Consider the following 18,208-nt stretch of genomic DNA (forward strand, 5'->3'; position numbering starts at 1 on the left):
CATCCCTGTTTGAACTTCCAGGCCGACGCCAAATATTTCCGGATCGACCTGCCCAACAGCGGGAGGATCGTGCTGGGCAAAGCCCTGGATTTCGAAACCAAGAGGCACCTGGAGTTTGTGATCCATGCCGTGGTGAGGAGGGGAGTGGGAGATTGGGGGTGGCATGGGGGGTACCCACAAGGGCCGAATCTTCTCTTCACTGGTGCCCCTCGCTGCTCCCACACACCAGGATGCCAGCCAGTGCCTGTGTTCTCAGCACCTCGTAAGAACATAAGAAAAACCTGCCGGATGAGGCCAATGTCACGCTGTTCTCACAGCACCCAACGGATGCCTTTGGGGAGCAGAATTCGAACACATTATTCTTATTAATATCCCACTCTAAGACCCCAGACTGGCTCACGAGATTTTGAATGTTAAAATGTTAAGACCAGTTTAAAATAACTTGCAGTTACAGAAATAAAATGGGTTCTAAGAAAATATACAGTGGTACCTCGGGTTACATACGCTTCAGGTTACATATGCTTCAGGTTACAGACTCTGCTAACCCAGAAATATTACCTTGGGTTAAGAACTTTGCTTCAGGATGAGAACAGAAATCATGCTCCGGCGGCGCGGCAGCAGCAGGAGGCCCCATTAGCTAAAGTGGTGCTTCAGGTTAAGAACAGTTTTAGGTTAAGAACAGACCTCCGGAACGAATTAAGTACTTAACCCAAGGTACCACTGTACAGTCATACCTCGGGTTACAGACAATTCAGGTTGCGTTTTTTTGGGTTACGGAGCGCCAAAACCTGGAAGTAGCGGAATGGGTTACTTCCGGGTTTCAGTGGTCGCGCATGCACAGAAGTGCTGAATCGCAACCTGCACATGCGCAGGTGCGCATCCCGCATGGATTTTGTTCGCAACCTGAGCGTCCACTGTACCTGAAGGGTCAAAGGCCAGGGACAAGTGTCTTCAGCGTCCTCCAGAAGCTGTGCAATGAAGGTGCCAGACATGCCTCTGTGGGGAGGAAGTCTCATGCCTTAGGGGCCACCACAGAAAAGGCCCTTTCTCCCAGGCTACCATCCTGAGCCTCTGAGAGTGGAGGAACTCTCAAGAGTTCTCCCTCTGGGGCCTGAGTCATTTAGGGCTTTAAACATTAACACAAGCACCTTATGAGAAAGTAAGAACGGTTTTTCTCCTGCTCTGGGATGTAGAACCCGAACCCATGGCTTCAAGTTACAAAAAAGTAGATCCATCAGGAAGAACTTTCTGATGGAAAGAGCTGTTTGTAACCAAACCAACCCCTGTGTTGCAAAGAGAACGTCAGCAATGTCTAGGCAACACGATGACCATGTACATACGCAATAGACAATCTTTATAGAATTCCTTCAAACCATAACAAGGACAAAATGAAATCTTTAGGCTCAAAGTCTCTGGAAATCTTTAAATGAAGCGAGGTACCAGACTTTGTGCGATGAAAGACAAGCTGTGAAGCTTTGTGTATTCAGCAAATACGATGTCCAACACTGAACAGTGATTCCAGATATTGACTACTGTTTCGTAGAATTCTTCGTCAGTGTTATTACATGAGCACTGTTCCACAGCATTTGATATTTTCATTTACATACATTCATTCGAAATAAGATGGGTTTATGAAGCAATTCTATATCCTCCCACCACGCTGACGAAGAATTCTACGAAACAATATCCGGAATCTCTGTTCAGTGTTGGACATCATATTTGCTGAATACACAAAGCTTCACAGCTTGTCTTTCATCGTACAAAGTCTGGTAAAGGTAAAGGGACCCTTGACCATTAGGTCCAGTCGCAGCCGACTCTGGGGTTGCGGCGCTCATCTCGCTTTATTGGCTGAGGGAGCCAGCGTACAGCTTCCGGGTCATGTGGCCAGCATGACTAAGCCGCTTCTGGCGAAACCAGAGCAGCGCACCAAAACGCCGTTTACCTTCCTGCTGGAGCGGTACCTATTTATCTACTTGTACTTTGACGTGCTTTCGAACTGCTAGGTTGGCAGGAGCAGGGACCGAGCAACGGGAACTCACCCCGTCGCGGGGATTCGAACCGCCGACCTTCTGATCGGCAAGTCCTAGGCTCTGTGGTTTAACCCACAGCTCCACCTGCGTCCCACAAAGTCTGGTGCCTTGCTTCATTCAGTAGCGTAGCGTGGGTTGTCAGCACCCAGGGCAAGGCAAGTAATTTGCACCCCCTAACCCGTGGATTTGCGCCCCCTAACGCTAACCCCCAGATGTTGCGCCCGGTGCGGCCGGCCCCCCCTGCACCCCCCCCCCCCCGCTACGCCACTGGCTTCATTTAAAGATTTCCAGAGACTTTGAGACTAAAGATTTCATTTTGTCCTTGTTATGGTTTGAAGGAATTCTATAAAGATTGTCTATTGCGTATGTACATGGTCATCGTGTTGCCTAGACATTGCTGATGGTAAGAGATGTTTGGCAGTGGAATGGGCTTTCTCGGGAGGTGGCGGACTCTCCTTCCTTGGAGGTTTTTAAGCAGAGGTCGGATGGCTACCTGTCCTGGATGCTTTAGCTGAGATTCCTGCATTGCAGGGGGTTGGAATAGATGACCCCTGAGGGTCCCTTTCAACTCTCCAATTCGATGATTCCAAGACAAGGCTTCTGAATCAGGCCAACAGCCCGTCCAGTCGGAAGCAAAAGCTGGAAGAGCAACCCACGCAAATCAGACGCCTATGGGAAACTCGCAAACAGGATCCGGCCGCAATAGCCCTCTCCCTTCGTGTGGTTTCCAGCAATCAGAAGCATTGCAGCCTCCAACTGCAGAGGGATCGTGGAATTGTAGAGTTGGGACCCCTGAAGGTCATCCAGCCCAACCCCGTGTGATGCAGGAATGAGAGCACAGCCATTGTGAGCTTTCCCTCACCCAGTCCTCTTTTAATGATGTTCATGTGGCAGTGAGTTCCACAGTCTGCGCTCCATGATGAAGGAGACTTCCTTTGGTCCGCTGCCAGAACCCTTACCCAGTCCTCTTTTAATGATGTTCATGTGGCAGTGAGTTCCACAGTCTGCGCTCCACGACGAAGGAGACTTCCTTTGGTCCGCTGCCAGGCAACCACGGGGTGGCCAGGGCAGCCTTCGCCAAGACAGCGCCCTCGAGACGCACATGCCGTGCTGGGCGGAGACGTCGGCCAAAACGTCTGGCGGGCACCAGGTTGGGGAAGACTGTCAGAAGGTTGTCTCGTCCAACTGCGGGAATCACCACTGAAACCTAAGCAATTGCAGAGAGCGAGGCTTTTCAGAGAGACCAGGAGGCTTTTCCTTGTGGGCAGCTATTTTCAGGCACACACCCCCTCCCCGCCGCTCGCCGGCTCATTAACAGCCGCCTGGGCCTCCCTAAGCTGGCTAATTGGGGGTGACGTGATCCTGTCAGCTCCCCCCCTTCAGGGCTAATGGCTTAAATCTCCCCCCCTTCTTTTAATTTCTCTAAGAGGGCTAACGTCAAGCGGCAACTCGCTGCATCCATCGCTGGCCCCCATCCCCTCGTGGCCCCAGGAATGCCAAGAGGCGCCCCCTCCATCTGTACGGCTCACCCCTGCTTTGCCCAAACGACGTGTGCCCCCGGTTTCGCGCCAGCCCTTCTGCATCACCCACACCTGCGTGGCAGATTTGGGCTGCTCTCCAGGTGGCAAGGTGCCCAGCGCCACCGTCCCTTGCACGAGGCCCGTCCTGCTCCCGCCCCCGCCCCTCCCTCCTTGCCCCCCCCCTTGCTGGTTTGCTTCCGAGCCAGGTGCCCTTCAGGTGTGCCCTGGAACAGCCAACCCACAGCACGTGCCCGCAGGTGTGTTACGGCCTCTGCGGCTCAACGCTGGGGCTTCCGTCTGACGTGTTCGGAGAGCATTTGCCGCGATTCGTTTGCAGGAGGATGCTCTGCTGTTCAACGAGCGTTTGTTCTGATTTCGTAGAATCAGTTGGAAGGGACCCTAAGAGTCATCTAGTCCACCCCCCCACACAATTCAGGAATCTCAGCTGGCGAGATGGCCATCCAACGTCTGCTTAAAAACCTCAGAGGATGGAAAGTCCACAACTTCCCAAGGGAGACCGTTCCCCTGTCGAACAGCTCTTACTGTCCGAAAATTCTTCCTGATTCTCCCCAAAGCCACGGGTTCGAGTCCTACCACGGCATGGTCAGAAGACCTCAAAGCGGTTTACAAAAATCGCATCCTGCTTTCCTTTGCTCCCATTTTGCTTCACCAGATTAGCTTTTTTAAAATACAGCCATACCTCGGGTTACAGACGCTTCAGGTTGCGTTTTTTTGGGTTACGGACCGCCGAAACCCGGAAGTACCGGAACATGTTGCTTCTGGGTTTTGGTGGTCGTGCATGCGCAGAAGCACTAAATCACGGTTTGCGCATGCGCAGAAGTGCCGAATCGCGATCCACGTGTGTGCAGATGCACTGCTGCGGGTTGTAGATGCTGCGGGTTGCGAACGTGCATCCCGCACGGATCATGTTCGCAACCCGAGCGTCCGCTCTAAATAACAAATCGTAATGGGTTCAAGTCTGACCCTCCAGAGCAGGAGAAAACAAGCTTTTTCCTCTTTCCATGTGACTGCCGTTAAGGTATTGGAAGATGGCTCTCATATCTCCTCTTCTTTTTCACGCTAAACATCCCCAATTCCTTCAACCGTTCCTCATCAGGCTTAGTTTCCAGACCCCTTGATCATCTTGGCTGCCCTCCTCTGCACACCTTCCAGCTTGTCAACATCATTCCTAAATTGTGGTTCTCAGAATTAGACATAGTATTCCAGCTGTGGTCTGACCAAGGCAGAAGAGAGCGGGACTATGACTTCCCCTGATCTGGACACTAGACTTCTGTTGAGGCAGCTGAGAATAGCATTGGCCTTTTCTGCTGCTGCATCACACTGTTGACTCATGTTCAGCTTGTGGTCCACAAGACCTCTAGATCCTTTTCACAGGTACTGCTAGTAAGCCAGGTGTACCCAATTCTAAGGGGAAACCCAGCCAGATGGGCGGGGTACAAATAAATTATTATTATTATTATTATTATTATTATTATTATTATTATTATTATCTGTGACTACCAACCACAATAGCTCCTGCTTTGCTTCTACCAGTTTCTGGAAGGCACAGGATGGGAAGAGGGGTCTTGTGTTCAGATCCTGCTGGAGGTTTTCCTGTTTAGGCATCTGGTTGTACCCTGCAAGAACAGGATGCTGGACTGAATGGGTCACTGGCCTGATCCAGCACGCTCTTCTTATGTTCTCACACTGGGGCCTTTAACCTGAGCTTTCTCTGCCCCAGGAAATGAACACAAAGGAGAGGTACAACTCCTCAGCCAGGATCCACGTCAACGTGATGGACGGAGACGACCAGTACCCCCAGTTCCTGCCGTGCAACTTCTTGTCACACGACGGGGTCGGCGTTTGCGTCAGCCCCGTCTACACCGCCAACATCACAGAAGGGGAGCTCAAGGTGAGCAGGGGTGTCTGGTGTTGAAAATGTGGTTGTTGTTGTTTAGTCGTTTAGTCGTGTCCGACTCTTTGTGACCCCCTGGACCAGAGCATGCCAGGCCCTCCTGTCTTCCACTGCCTCCCGCAGTTTGGTCAAACTCATGCTGGTCTCTTCGAGAACACTGTCCAACCATCTAGTCCTCTGTCGTCCCCTTCTCCTTGCGCCCTCCATCTTTCCCAACATCAGGGTCTTTTCCAGGGAGTCTTCTCTTCTCATGAGGTGGCCAAAGTCTTGGAGCCTCAGCTTCACAAATGTGGTGCCTGCTGTTAAAAATGTGACATTGTTAACGGAGAAATCTGAGGGCTCCCTTGGACAATAAACAAGGACACCAGACAGGAATACCAGAGCAAAACAGCAGCCAGTAGGCTTGATCTTTATTGAAGACTGCCGCAACAGGACTCCCACCTGCCACAAGGTGGAGCAAGATGGAAGCCCAGAACAAAAGAGAACCCAAACTTTTATTAGCTGCTAATCCCCATGTTAAAAAAGGTAAAGGGACCCCTGACCATTAGATCCAGTCGTGGCTGACTCTGGGGTTGCGGCGCTCATCTCGCTTTACTGGCCGAGGGAGTCAGCATACGGCTTCCGGGTCATGTGGCTGGCATGACTAAGCCGCTTCTGGTGAACCAGAGCAGCGCACGAAAACGCCGTTCACCTTCCCGCCAGAGCGGTACCTATTTATCTACTTGCACTTTGACGTGCTTTTGAACTGCTAGGTTGGCAGGAGCAGGGACCGAGCAACGGGAGCTCACCCCGTCACGGGGATTCGAACCGCCGACCTTCTGATCAGCAAGGCCTAGGCTCTGTGGTTTAACCCACAGCGCCACCCGTGTTACACCCCCCAAACTACATCACTCATACATCACGGTTACATCATGAAAGGGGAGGTCTGTGGCAGGAATCTGAGCATCCTGGACCCTGCCCCATGGTTCTTCTTGCCCTCCACCAAACACCCATCAAGTGTAACAAAAGAGATATTTACATTTCCCTGTTTCCCAGCCAAGTTCATCACACCTTTTGTCTTCATCTGGGTTGGTTATTTCTGGAACGGCTACCTGTCTGGCACTCAGGTATCAGGATGCTGGGAATTATCACTCAGGCAGAGGGGCTGCTGAGTAGCTGAGCTCACATGTCTATGTGAATTTCTGAAGTTTTCCCAGTGAGCCAGTACATAGAGACATTTATCAGTGAATTCTTACATTTGGTATTGTGCAGCAGAGGCCCTTTGAATAGATAGGAAGAAACTGTGATGAAGTGTTTTGTGCTGGTTTTGGTAGTGGGCTGCATGTGCATGATATCTGCTGCCCCAACCTATACATAAATTCCTGCAACAATGTGCAGGGCAGAAACTCGAACTCGCTCCCCTGCACATGCACATTTCTCTGCCTGCTTTCCCTGAAGGTTGTTTATCTCTTGCAGACAGAACCCCTCCAGTTCCTGCCTGGTCCCATCCATGCTGAGGACGGAGACCGCGACCTGAAGGCTGCCATCACCTATTCTATTCTCTCAGGTACTGGTGGTCCCTGGTGACAGGGCGGTCAGGGGACAGAAAAAGAGCCCGGCTGGCTCCTGGATAAGGTCTAAGAGGGCCCATCGAGCGCAGCATCCTCTTTTTCTTCCAATGGCCCAGCAGGTTCTAGAACAGTGGTTCTCAACCTCTGGGTCCCCATGTGTTGTTAGACTACAACTCCCATCATCCCTGAGCTCTGGCCTTGCTAGCTAGGGGTGATGGGAGTTGTAGTTCAACAACATCTGGGGACCCACAGGTTGAGAAAGGCTGTTCTAGAATCAGGGCATCATAGAGTTGGAAGGGACCCAGAAAGCCATCTAGTCCAACCCCATGCTGTGCAGGAATCTCAGCTGAAGCAGCCAGGATAGATGCCTTTTCTCAGAGGCTTCCGAGTGGGGCATGAGCTTCCCCCAAGGGAGCATTGAGCGATGGGGTGTGTGTGTCTGAATTTGCAGACCGCCCTTTGGGCCTTGGTTTTCGAACGTTTTGGAACTCAAACCGTCTTCCAGAACGGATTACGTTCGAAAACCGAGGGACCACTGTATATCTGTTTAAAACAGACAAGGCAGTAAAAAGCCCTTTAGGTTAAAGCAGTCAGTTCCCTAAAGGCTGTTGGAACAAGAAAAACCTTCATCTGCCGGCAGACGGACGAGGAAGGGAGCCAGTCAAGCTCCCTGCCAAGTCAAAGGTGTTGCAGTTAAAATGCAAAGCCCATAGCAAATTGGGGCAACAAGATCGCCTGACCACCACCCCTGTACCCCCTCGACCCTTTCACTTGGCAGAACTGGCACATAGCTGTCAACCGTCCCTTATTCGGTGGGAAACTCCCTTATCCCAGCGCCATGTCCCGCTGCTGTCCCGGATTGATGATGTCCCTTAAATTTCCCGGGTTTCACCTGGCTTAGGAGGGAAGCAGCGACTCGGGGTCCTCCACCATGAGAGACCGTGCGCGCACAAGCTGCCGCGTCTCCGTTTCTCCTTCCCCGCCCCCAGGGGCGCATCGTGAGGAGACGGGTGGTGGCGGGCAGGCAGGCAGCCCCTCTCTTGCAAGACTTCTGCCACGCTGCCAGGGGAAGCCAGAGGCGGCAGCGGCGGCTGAGGAGACGGCCTGAGGGAGGAGGAAGAGGAGGGGATGGGGAGGGACGCAGAAGGGCGGCGCTTCAGCAGCCACCGCGGCGCCACAGCCGCGTCATGCTGGGCTTGTGAGCGAGAGTCTCTCTTCCTCCCTCCCTCTCTCTCGGGCAGGGAAGGGCCAGGATGACGGCAGCCCCGACGTGCACAAACTAAGCAAAATCCCTTATTTTGGCTGCTGATCCCTTATTTTCGAGGCTGCTGGTCCCTTATTTTCAAATCTGTAAGTTGACAGCAATTCCCACTATCCATTGATAAAAACTTGGTTGTTTCGTGTGGCAGTGCCTGCCTACCCTTTGGAACTCCCCGCCAATTGAAATTGATCAGGCGCCTTCGCTGTGCTCTTCTCTCCTGTGACCATTCTTCTTTAGACAAGCCTGTCTTAGAAAGTTGAGTCAAATTTCAACTTGTTTCAGGGTTTTATTTATTTTTTTATTATTTTTTAAACTTTCCTTTCTTGTTCTTTTTAAAATCCTTTTTATTGATTTTCCAATAAAAAAGCATCCAATTAAATATCCAATCATAACACTTCAATTAAAAATAAATAAATAAAATAAAATAAAAAAGATCAAATTATAGTCCAAATTGTATTTATAAATTTTTTGAGGCTCCCCACGGTCTGGATCTCTGGAGCATATCTCCACATCTTAGTCCTGCTTCTCTTTATTTTCAATGTAGAATTACAACATAAAATATAAACAAAAGAATACATTCGTCAAAAAACCAAAGGGGGAAAAAAGAACAACAACCACAAAACGTAAACAAACATACATACACTTTGACTCCCTTCCATCCTTTTGAGACTTCAACTTTTCATTTTATCTTTTCATTTATATATATATATATATATATATATATATATATATATATGTTATTTCTAGCTTTGTACCTTTCATAACCATTTCTTCATTCCCTTGACCTTGCAAACGTCATTCATTACATACTGATATGTTTATTCCAGAACAATGTTTTTTTTATATATACTCTTTAACACAGACCCATTCTTTCATTAATTGTTGATCTGATTGTCCTCTTAAGATTGCCGTTAACCTTTCCAAATCTATGTATTCACAAAGTTTGATTTGCCATTCTTTTACTTAAGTGTTTTAATCTTTCATGTGTGTGGTTGTGAATTTTCCTCAATTTCGCTGTTTTATCTTTTGTGAGCCACTTAGAGGTTTCTGGCTTTCACAATCCAACAGTGTATAATTTTTAAGAAATACTGTATTTTTCACTCTGTAAGATGCCCTTTTTTCCTCCTAAAAAGTAAGGGGAAATGTCTGTGCGTCTTATGGAGCGAATGTGTGGGCAATCGCTGGCTCCCTTTCCGGCCCTTTGCCCAGGCCTCCATTGCTGAATGTTCTGCAGACGGAGGCTGTTTCTTTCCCCAGCGACATGGGTCTGGCTGATTAGATTATCTGTCTGGAAACTGTAGAAACGGCTCCCTTTCCTTTCTTAAAGAAGCTGCAGAACTGTGAGTTGAACCTCATAAAAACAGCATTTTTTTCCCTTTGCAAAGTACGCTCAACAACTGTGAGCAGATCCTCAAAAAATTGGGGCTTTTCCTTTTTGCAAAAGAAGCTGCACAACTTTGAGCTAATCCCCCCAAAACTGGGCTTTCCCCCTTTCCTCCTCTAAAAACTAGGTGCGTCTTATGGTCAGGTGCGTCTTATGGAGCGAAATATACGGCGAATGGCAAAACCAGAGTTCGCTCAGCTAAAGCACACTGCCAAATCTGTTCCCTCCAGCAAATCGAGGATATAAGGGCAGGTTTCTCCTGGCGCTCCTTAGATTACCTGGATGTGGGATCACATGTTCTCGCACGTGCCAAAGCTTATTACCAGGATATCTGGCAGTGAAGTCAAACTCCTCTGAAGTGCATATATTGGTGAAAATAACACACAAAGGTGCGTAACGTTGGGGATGTGTGTGTGTGTGTGTAAAATTACATACATGTATTTATCAGAAGTTGAAATATACAAGATGAACTTTCCTGATTTTTTTTAATTGCTTTTTTATCGGGGGAAAAAATCAATTATAAAGGTATAAAGTGATACAAAAAGAAAAAAAAGAACAAAACCCACACAACTGTGTAATGGGGAAAACCATTACATGAATATATATAAAAATAGCCTAACCCATACCTTCTTTTAGAAATTTGATATTCTTATCCTAACACTGATGTAAATATTAGCCTACTACGTTTTGCATAAATTTGTTCCAAATATTGTTGTATTTATCCGAGGAGAGTCTAGATCCGTAAGCAGTCCCTTCGTAGGCTGCAAGTGTTATCCTATTATCAGTCCACTGATGGAAGGATATTGTGTCTTCATTCTTTCAGTTCATCAATATCAGCTACCATTAGAGCGCCTAAAATCCATTTTTATTCTCCCATGGTTAACTTCTATATAGCAGGCATATGGCTGGGGATTATTGCTATTATTATTATTTTAAATGTATCTTTATTAATTTTAAAATAAATACATTTATGAAAAAACAGACATACATACAAGTAAACAAACAAACATACATACAAACAAACAAAGAAATAACAGAAGAATCAAACAAACCACCACACTATAAGGTACAAGAAGATTAATATAATTATCCTCCTATATACTCCTGATATTGAACACAATTATAAAACTGATAAAGAAATTTAAAACTGACTTCCAATTAATCTCACTGTACTTTATCTATCCATTACTTTTATACCACACAGTTACATATTTCTTATTTAATTTCTTTTTACCTACCTACAAACTTACATTTATACAATACAGGGATTAGTAGCAAGAAACTATTGTTGTTGTTATGCAAAATTGCATACATGTGTGTATCAGGAGTTGATATTGAGTTGATATATATATATATATGATCTTTCATGATGAAAGATAGCCCTTCTTCACACCAAGTTAACCTGTGGAACTCCTTCCCACAGGAATTAGGGACGGCCAGGATTAGACAAATTCATGGAGAAGGAGAGGGCTAGCAATGGCTTAATAGCCAGGACAGAGGCTATTCTCTGCCTCTGTGGATGGAGGCAGCAAGGCTTCTGAATCCCAGTTGCAGGAAACTGCAGAGGGCAGAGGGTTCGAATCCTGCATGGGGGGCTTCGCAGAAGAAGCATCTGGTGGGGCATTGCAAGGACACAGTGCTGGATTTACGTATAAGCTCAACAAGCTCTAGCTTAGGGCCCCACTCTCTTGGGGGCCTCCCAAAAATTAAAGGGGATGTACCATATTTTTTGCTCTATAAGACTCACTTTTCTCTCCTAAAAAGTAAGGGGAAATGTGTGTGCATCTTATGGAGCGAACGCAGGCTGCGCAGCTATCCCAGAAGCCAGAACAGCAAGAGGGATTGCTGCTTTCACTGCGCAGCGATCCCTCTTGCTGTTCTGGCTTCTGAGATTCAGAATATTTTTTTTCTTGTTTTCCTCCTCCAAAAACTAGGTGCGTCTTGTGGTCTGGTGTGTCTTATAGAGCGAAAAATACAGTACATTTCCAAATATAAGATAACAAACTAATAAAATAAAACCTACATGCAGCAACAGTGTTTTGTGTGGTGTAGGCTGCTATGATGTAAGTCATGGGCCCCGCCTGCTCGCCTGCTCCCTAAAATATCCCTGGTTTGCTCCTTTCTATATATATATTCTGCATGGACTGGTTGTAGGGCAAAATGTGCAAATGGCTTGAGATACCTATTAGGTCCATAAGTTACCATATAGCAGATATTCAACAAAAAAATCAGCGACCATTTGTTGTTGACAAAGGACAGCTGGACGTAGAAAGGGCCCCATTACCTTCAGTGGGACGTGGTTGGCGCTGTGGTCTAAACCACAGAGCCTAGGACTTGTCGATCAGAAGGTCGGTGGTTCGAATCCCCGTGACGGAGTGAGCGCCCGTTGCTCGGTCCCTGCTCCAGCCAACCTAGCAGTTTGAAAGCACGTCAAAGTGCAAGGAGATCCATAGGTACTGCTCCAGCAGGAAGGTAAACGGCGTTTCCATGCGCTGCTCTGGTTCACCAGAAGCGGCTTAGTCCTGCTGGTCACATGACCCGGAAGCTGTACGCCGGCTCCCTCGGCTAGTAAAGCGAGATGAGCGCCACAACCCCAGAGTCGTCCCCGGCTGGACCTAATGGTCAGGGGTCCCTTTACCTTTACCTTAGGTCCATCAATTACTATATAGCACATATTCAACATAAAAATAAGCAACAATTTGTTGTTGACAAAGGACAGCTGGACATATCAAGGGCCCCATGACCTTCAATATCTTAGGGCCTCATCAAACCTAAATCCGGCCCTGCAAGGACAGAATGAATGACCACATGCTATGGATCATGGGGAGGGAAACTAAGGCCCGGGGGCCGGATCTGGCCCAATCGCCTTCTCAATTCGGCCCATGGATGGTCCGGGAATCAGCGTGTTTTTACATGAGTAGAATGTGTCCTTTTATTTCAAATGCATCTCTGGGTTATTTGTGGGGCATAGGAATTCGTTCATCCCCCCCCAATATACTTCAGCCCCCCAAAAGGTCTGAGGGACAGTGGACCGGCCCCCTGCTGAAAAAGTTTGCTGACCCCAGCCATGGATGCTTTAGCTGAGATTCCTGCAGAATCTCAGAATTCCACCATGTTCTTTCTCACAAATGAGTGCAGAGATGTGAGGAACCGAGAGTAAGATGGGGTCAATTTATATATTTTTACGGCCCGCTTTATTTTTTCATGGTATTTGAGATGTTTCGAACCATTTCTAATAATGCACTTTAATTACTATGACCTGCCCGGGCGGGCGGAGGGGAGGAATAGCAATAAATGGCCGGCTCACCCGCTCCGGCTGCAACACGCAGTCGGATTCTGCAAAACTGTGTCACCCACAGAGCGACGGCTGGGCAATCCAATTGCCTGGCCCAATGGCTGTTCAGGGAGCAAATTGGATGGAAGGTGCTGGAAGCAGGTGCTGGAGGTTGGAGGTGGCTGGGGGGGGGGGAGGCGGGATTCGAATCCCTCCCCCCCCCCATGCAATAGGGAGGGTTATTAAACAGTTTAAGCTGGGCTGGGATTATGTGGCAGGTGGACCTAGTGGGCGGGGGTTGGGAGAGAACTCTTGGGGGGCCTCTCTGTGCAATATTCAGAGATGCACAAATTTCAAAGGTAGCAGTTTCTGAAGTGCAAACTAGGTCGTTTCTCCTTTTTTTGGTCGAATCTATTTTTTATTAAGTTTTACATTGCAAATTAAAATCTGAAGAAGTGTGCATGCACATGAAAGCACGTACCAATAACTAACTTAGCTGGTCTCTAAGGTGCTACTGGAAGGAATTTTTGAATTAAAATAAATTAAATTTATTTTGTTTCGACTATGGCAGACCAACACGGCTACCTACCTGTAACTAAAATCCAAACATTAAACATCAGCACCATCATTTAGGATTCCCTGAATCCTTCGACTCCCCTCCACCTTTCCATGGTTTCCATTATCAATCTTTTCCCAACTGCTTCTCTTATTTTCTCTTTTTTTAAAAAAAAAAATAGTCCATTTTAACTAAATATTTTTTTAGTACATTACAAGCATTACTCAAATCCTGCCAAAGTTTTTAGTTGTTTACAGTGTTCTCTTAAACACACTAACAATTTCTCCCATTCCTTCTTAAAGTTCTTCTCTTCCTGGTTTTCCCGGTCAATTTTGTCATTTCGGGATCATCTTCATCAGCCATTCGTCTCTGGTCAGGACTTTATCTTCTTTCCATCTCTGCGCCAGTAGTGTCCACGCTGCTGTCGTTGCACACATAAATACAGTGGTACCTTGATTCTCAAACGCCTTGGTACTCAAACAACTTGGAACCCAAACACTGCAAACCCGGAAGTAAGTGTTCCGGTTTGCGAACTTTTTCGGAAGCCAAACATACTCCGTCTGGAGTGTTGCGCTTCTGTTTTGAGTGCCACACTTCCATTTTGAGCGTTATGCTGAGGTCTGTCTGTTTTTGCTATTTATTTCACTTTTTTGTTTTCGCGGCTCTTTTTTCTTTTGTTTTTGTGACCGTGTGGAACCCAGTCCAGCTCCTGATGGATTGATTGTGTGACTGCAGTACATTGTTTATTGCTTTCATTTTATGGATCGATGGTCTCGTTAGATGGTAAAATCCATGTTAAATTGCTGTTTCAGGGGTTGCTTTTAAAAGTCTGGAACGGATTAATCCGTTTTGCATGACTTTCTAGGAGAAAGCACGCCTTGGTTTTGGAATGCTTTGGTTTTGGAACGGACTTCCGGAACGGATTAAGTTTGAGAACCAAGGTACCACTGTAAATGGTAAATGCACAGGTAGCTTTTAAGCAACGTTGCACAGGGACTGCCAAGCTCAGCCTTGGTTCCTGAGCCAGGAGGCACACGCCTGGTTTTGGAATGTTATTAAATATACCAAGAAAAAAGCACACCAAGAACTCTGGCCAATATAAGTTTCAGCAGTGGGAGGGGTCCCTGCTCACAAATCAATAGTCAATACAGTGGTACCTCAGGTTAAGTACTTAATTCATTCCGGTGGTCCGTTCTTAACCTGAAACTGTTCATAACCTGAAGCACCACTTTAGCTAATGGGGCCTCCTGCTGCCGCCGCACCGCCAGAGCCCGATTTCTGTTCTTATCCTGAAACAAAGTTCTTAACCTGAAGCACTATTTCTGGGTTAGCGGAGTCTGTAACCTGAAGCGTATGTAACCCGAGGTACCACTGTAGTAACAAAAACTAATCCATTCAAAAGTATGTTTTCTAATAAAGATTACAAACTCAAATAGAAATTACAAACTCTAACAGAGATTACAAACTCAAACTCAAAGAGATATGTATAACACAATGATTCGTTACAAAGATTTTCTCTTTTTCACTCGACAATAATGTTGATCCTTATAATTTAGCAGCTTGCAGATGGAGACTCAGTTTCAATCATAGAGCAAAAGTCAATTATGGATTGGAAACCAGGACAGGGCTCTGTTTCAATGTATTTACCTTCATCAGCTAATTTTTAAGTTTTAAGTTTGTAAGTTTGAAGATCAACGTGTATCTTGAGCTTTTCTGTGCACCTAAGATTCCTAATAGGAAAGCCTCTGGTTTCAAACTAGGTCATTTCTCATCAAAACGGCAACAAAAATGTGAATTTCTCCCCCTGATGCAACAGAGATCAGGTGGTCCTCTGCCATGGATGCTTCAGCTGAGATTCTGGCATTGCACGGGGTTCGACAACATGGCCTTAGGGGGTGGCTCCCAAATCTAGTATCTTATGATTCAATGGTCCCTAACTTAACGCTAACTCCTCTTCCTTCCCAGGTACGGACCACGGCTACTTCCACATGGACAACATCACGGGCGCCATCACCATGTTGCGGCCGGTGGAGAGCAGGATTCGCACTCCAGTCTACAGCCTCAGTGTCATGGTAGGCCCCTGTAACTGAGAGAGCAGAAGTCATGGGTCCCTCTGGGTTCTTCGCATCCGTGGCTGGAGGGGAAAATTGAGGTTCTCAACTCCCAGCCTCAGCCCCCAATCCTGCTGTGATTTATTTCGTTTATTTTTATGTCACAGGTATTTTTTTAACACTGCTTAGTTTTGGGTTCCGAATTGCTTTGAGTTGCCTTTGGCAAGAAAAAGCGGCGAATCAATTTAACCGATCAATCAATCAATCAATCAATCGTCATCAAAGCCCCTAAGCCTAAAACACACATCCCAGTTCCTGTTAAAATGAGATGTTAGAAACCAGTTAGCCAGATTGTTTTTCCCCCAAAAGGAGCTGCTGAAAATATAAATATACATAATAAAAATTAAACTGCATGTTGCGATAGTACATGCCAGCTATGGTTACATGTCTAGGTGGGCTTGCTTAAACAAAGAAAATAATAATAATACCGTATTGGCCCAAATATAAGCCGTACCTGCAAATAAGTCACACCTTTAAAATTGAAGGGGGGGGGCAGAGAAAAAAAGGCAATACCTGGGCTGCTTCCTGGGGTGGGGGTGTGGAGCCGTGCTGCTTTCCTGGTGGCGTAAGTTTGTGAATATAAACCGCATTTTCATGGTTGGAAATTGAAAAAAGTGGGGCTTATATTCAGGCCAATACGGTGGTAATATTATTATTATTATTATTATTATTATTATTATTATTATTATTATTATTATTATTATTATTTATATGCTGCCCACCAGACTAGGCTGCCCCAGTCCCTCTGACCGGCTTCCAACAAATTATAAAACCACAGTAAAACAGCAAACATTAAAAACTTCCTGGGTGGCGCTGTGGGTTAAGCCACAGAGCCTAGGACTTGCAGATCAGAAGGTTGGCGGTTCGAATCCCCGCGACAGGGTGAGCTCCCATTGCTTGGTCCCTGCTCCTGCCAACCTAGCAGTTCGAAAGCACTTCAAAGTGCAAGTAGATAAATAGGTACCACTCCGGCGGGAAGATAAACGGCGTTTCCGTGCGCTGCTCTGGTTCGCCAGAAGCGGCTTAGTCATGCTGGCCACATGACCCGGAAGCTGTACGCCGGCTCCCTCAGCCAGTGAAGCGAGATGAGCGCTGCCACCCCAGAGTCAGCCACGACTGGACCTAATGGTCAGGGGTCCCTTTACCTTTATATGGCGAGGGCTCCAGTCTCGCCTGGCGTCAATGGGCAGGGAGTTCCAAAGTGCTGCTGCTCTTTGCTTTATTTCTGCCTTCCGGTCATCCTGCTCCCCCCACGAATTTTGCACCGCCGAGGATCAGAAAGAACGGCATGCACCCGCCCCCTCTGCCCCCCGAAAAAGATTGCCCATTAATTGATTTATTGAAAACCAGTCAAACATAAAAGGGAATAATTAACAGAGGGTTTTTTTAAAAAAATATATTCAACATAATTATTACAAAATGCATACAAATGCATACACACAGGTGAAACTCGGAAAATTAGAATATCATGGAAGAGTTCATTTATTTCAGTAATTCCACTTAAAAGGTGAAACTAATATCTGAGATAGACTCATGACCTGCAAAGTGAGATACGTCAAGCCTTTATTTGTTATAATTGTGATGATCATGGCGTACAGCTGATGAAAATGCCAAATTAACCATCTCAGAAAATTAGAATATTAAATGAAATCAGCAAAACAAGGATTGCAAATACAGCAATAATGGACCACTGAGAAGTAGAAGCATGCATATGTACTCAGTACTTGGTTTGGGCCCCTTTTGCATCAATTACTGCCTCAATGCGGCGTGGCATGGATGCTATCAGCCTGTGGCACTGCTGAGGTGTTATGGAAGACCAGGATGCTTCAATAGCAGCCTTCAGCTCTTCTGCATTGCTCGATCTCATGTCTCTCATCTTTCTCTTGGCAATGCCCCATAGATTCTCTATGGGGTTCAGGCCAGGCGAGTTTGCTGGCCAATCAAGCACAGTAACCCCATGGGCATTGAACCAGGTTTTGGTACTTTTGGCAGGGTGGGCAGGTGCCAAAGTCCTGCTGGAAAATGAAGTCAGCATCCCCCATAAAGCTCGTCTGCGGAAGGGAGCATGAAGTGCTCCAAAATCTCCTGGTAGACGGTTGCGTTGACCCTGGACTTAATTAACAGTGGACCAACACCAGCTGATGACATGGCTCCCCAAATTTCTTTTCTGATGAGAGCAGCTTTTGCACCTCATTTGGAAACCAAGGACCCAGAGTCTGGAAGAAGAATGAGGAGGCACACAATGCCAGATGCTTGAAGTCCAGTGTGAAGTTTCCACAGTCTGTGTTAATTTGGGGAGCCATGTCATCAGCTGGTGTTGGTCTACTGTGCTTCATAAATGAACTTTCCCACGATATTCTACAGTGGTGCCTCGCAAGACGAAATTAATTCGTTCCGCAAGTTTTTTCTTCTTGCGAGTTTTTCGTCTTGCGAAGCACGGTTTCCCATAGGAATGCATTGAAAATCAATCAACGTGTTCCTATGGAAACCGTCCGGGGACAGAGGGGAAGGCGCGTGGCGCTTCCCCTCTATCCCCGGAGCTTGCGGGGCAAGCTTCGTTTTGCGAAGCAAGCCCATAGGGAAATGCGTCTTGCGAAGCGGCTAAGA

The 18,208-nt window shown here is 46.9% G+C and overlaps 1 protein-coding gene across 1 annotated transcript in view; it reads left to right on the top strand.

The window, feature by feature from the left end:
* The window catches only part of LOC114604841 (cadherin-related family member 5-like), a 51,495-nt gene that overhangs the window by 15,454 nt on the left and 17,833 nt on the right, over window positions 1-18,208 (top strand). The window contains exons 6-9 of the mRNA XM_077935401.1: window positions 22-132; window positions 5,292-5,462; window positions 6,921-7,011; window positions 15,456-15,562. Of these exons, the coding sequence (XP_077791527.1) occupies window positions 22-132; window positions 5,292-5,462; window positions 6,921-7,011; window positions 15,456-15,562 (480 nt within the window). The remainder of the gene's footprint in view (window positions 1-21; window positions 133-5,291; window positions 5,463-6,920; window positions 7,012-15,455; window positions 15,563-18,208) is intronic.

The sequence above is a fragment of the Podarcis muralis genome, chromosome 10 (assembly GCF_964188315.1).
Source record: "Podarcis muralis chromosome 10, rPodMur119.hap1.1, whole genome shotgun sequence".
In the NCBI taxonomy this organism is placed as follows: Eukaryota; Metazoa; Chordata; class Lepidosauria; order Squamata; family Lacertidae; genus Podarcis; species Podarcis muralis.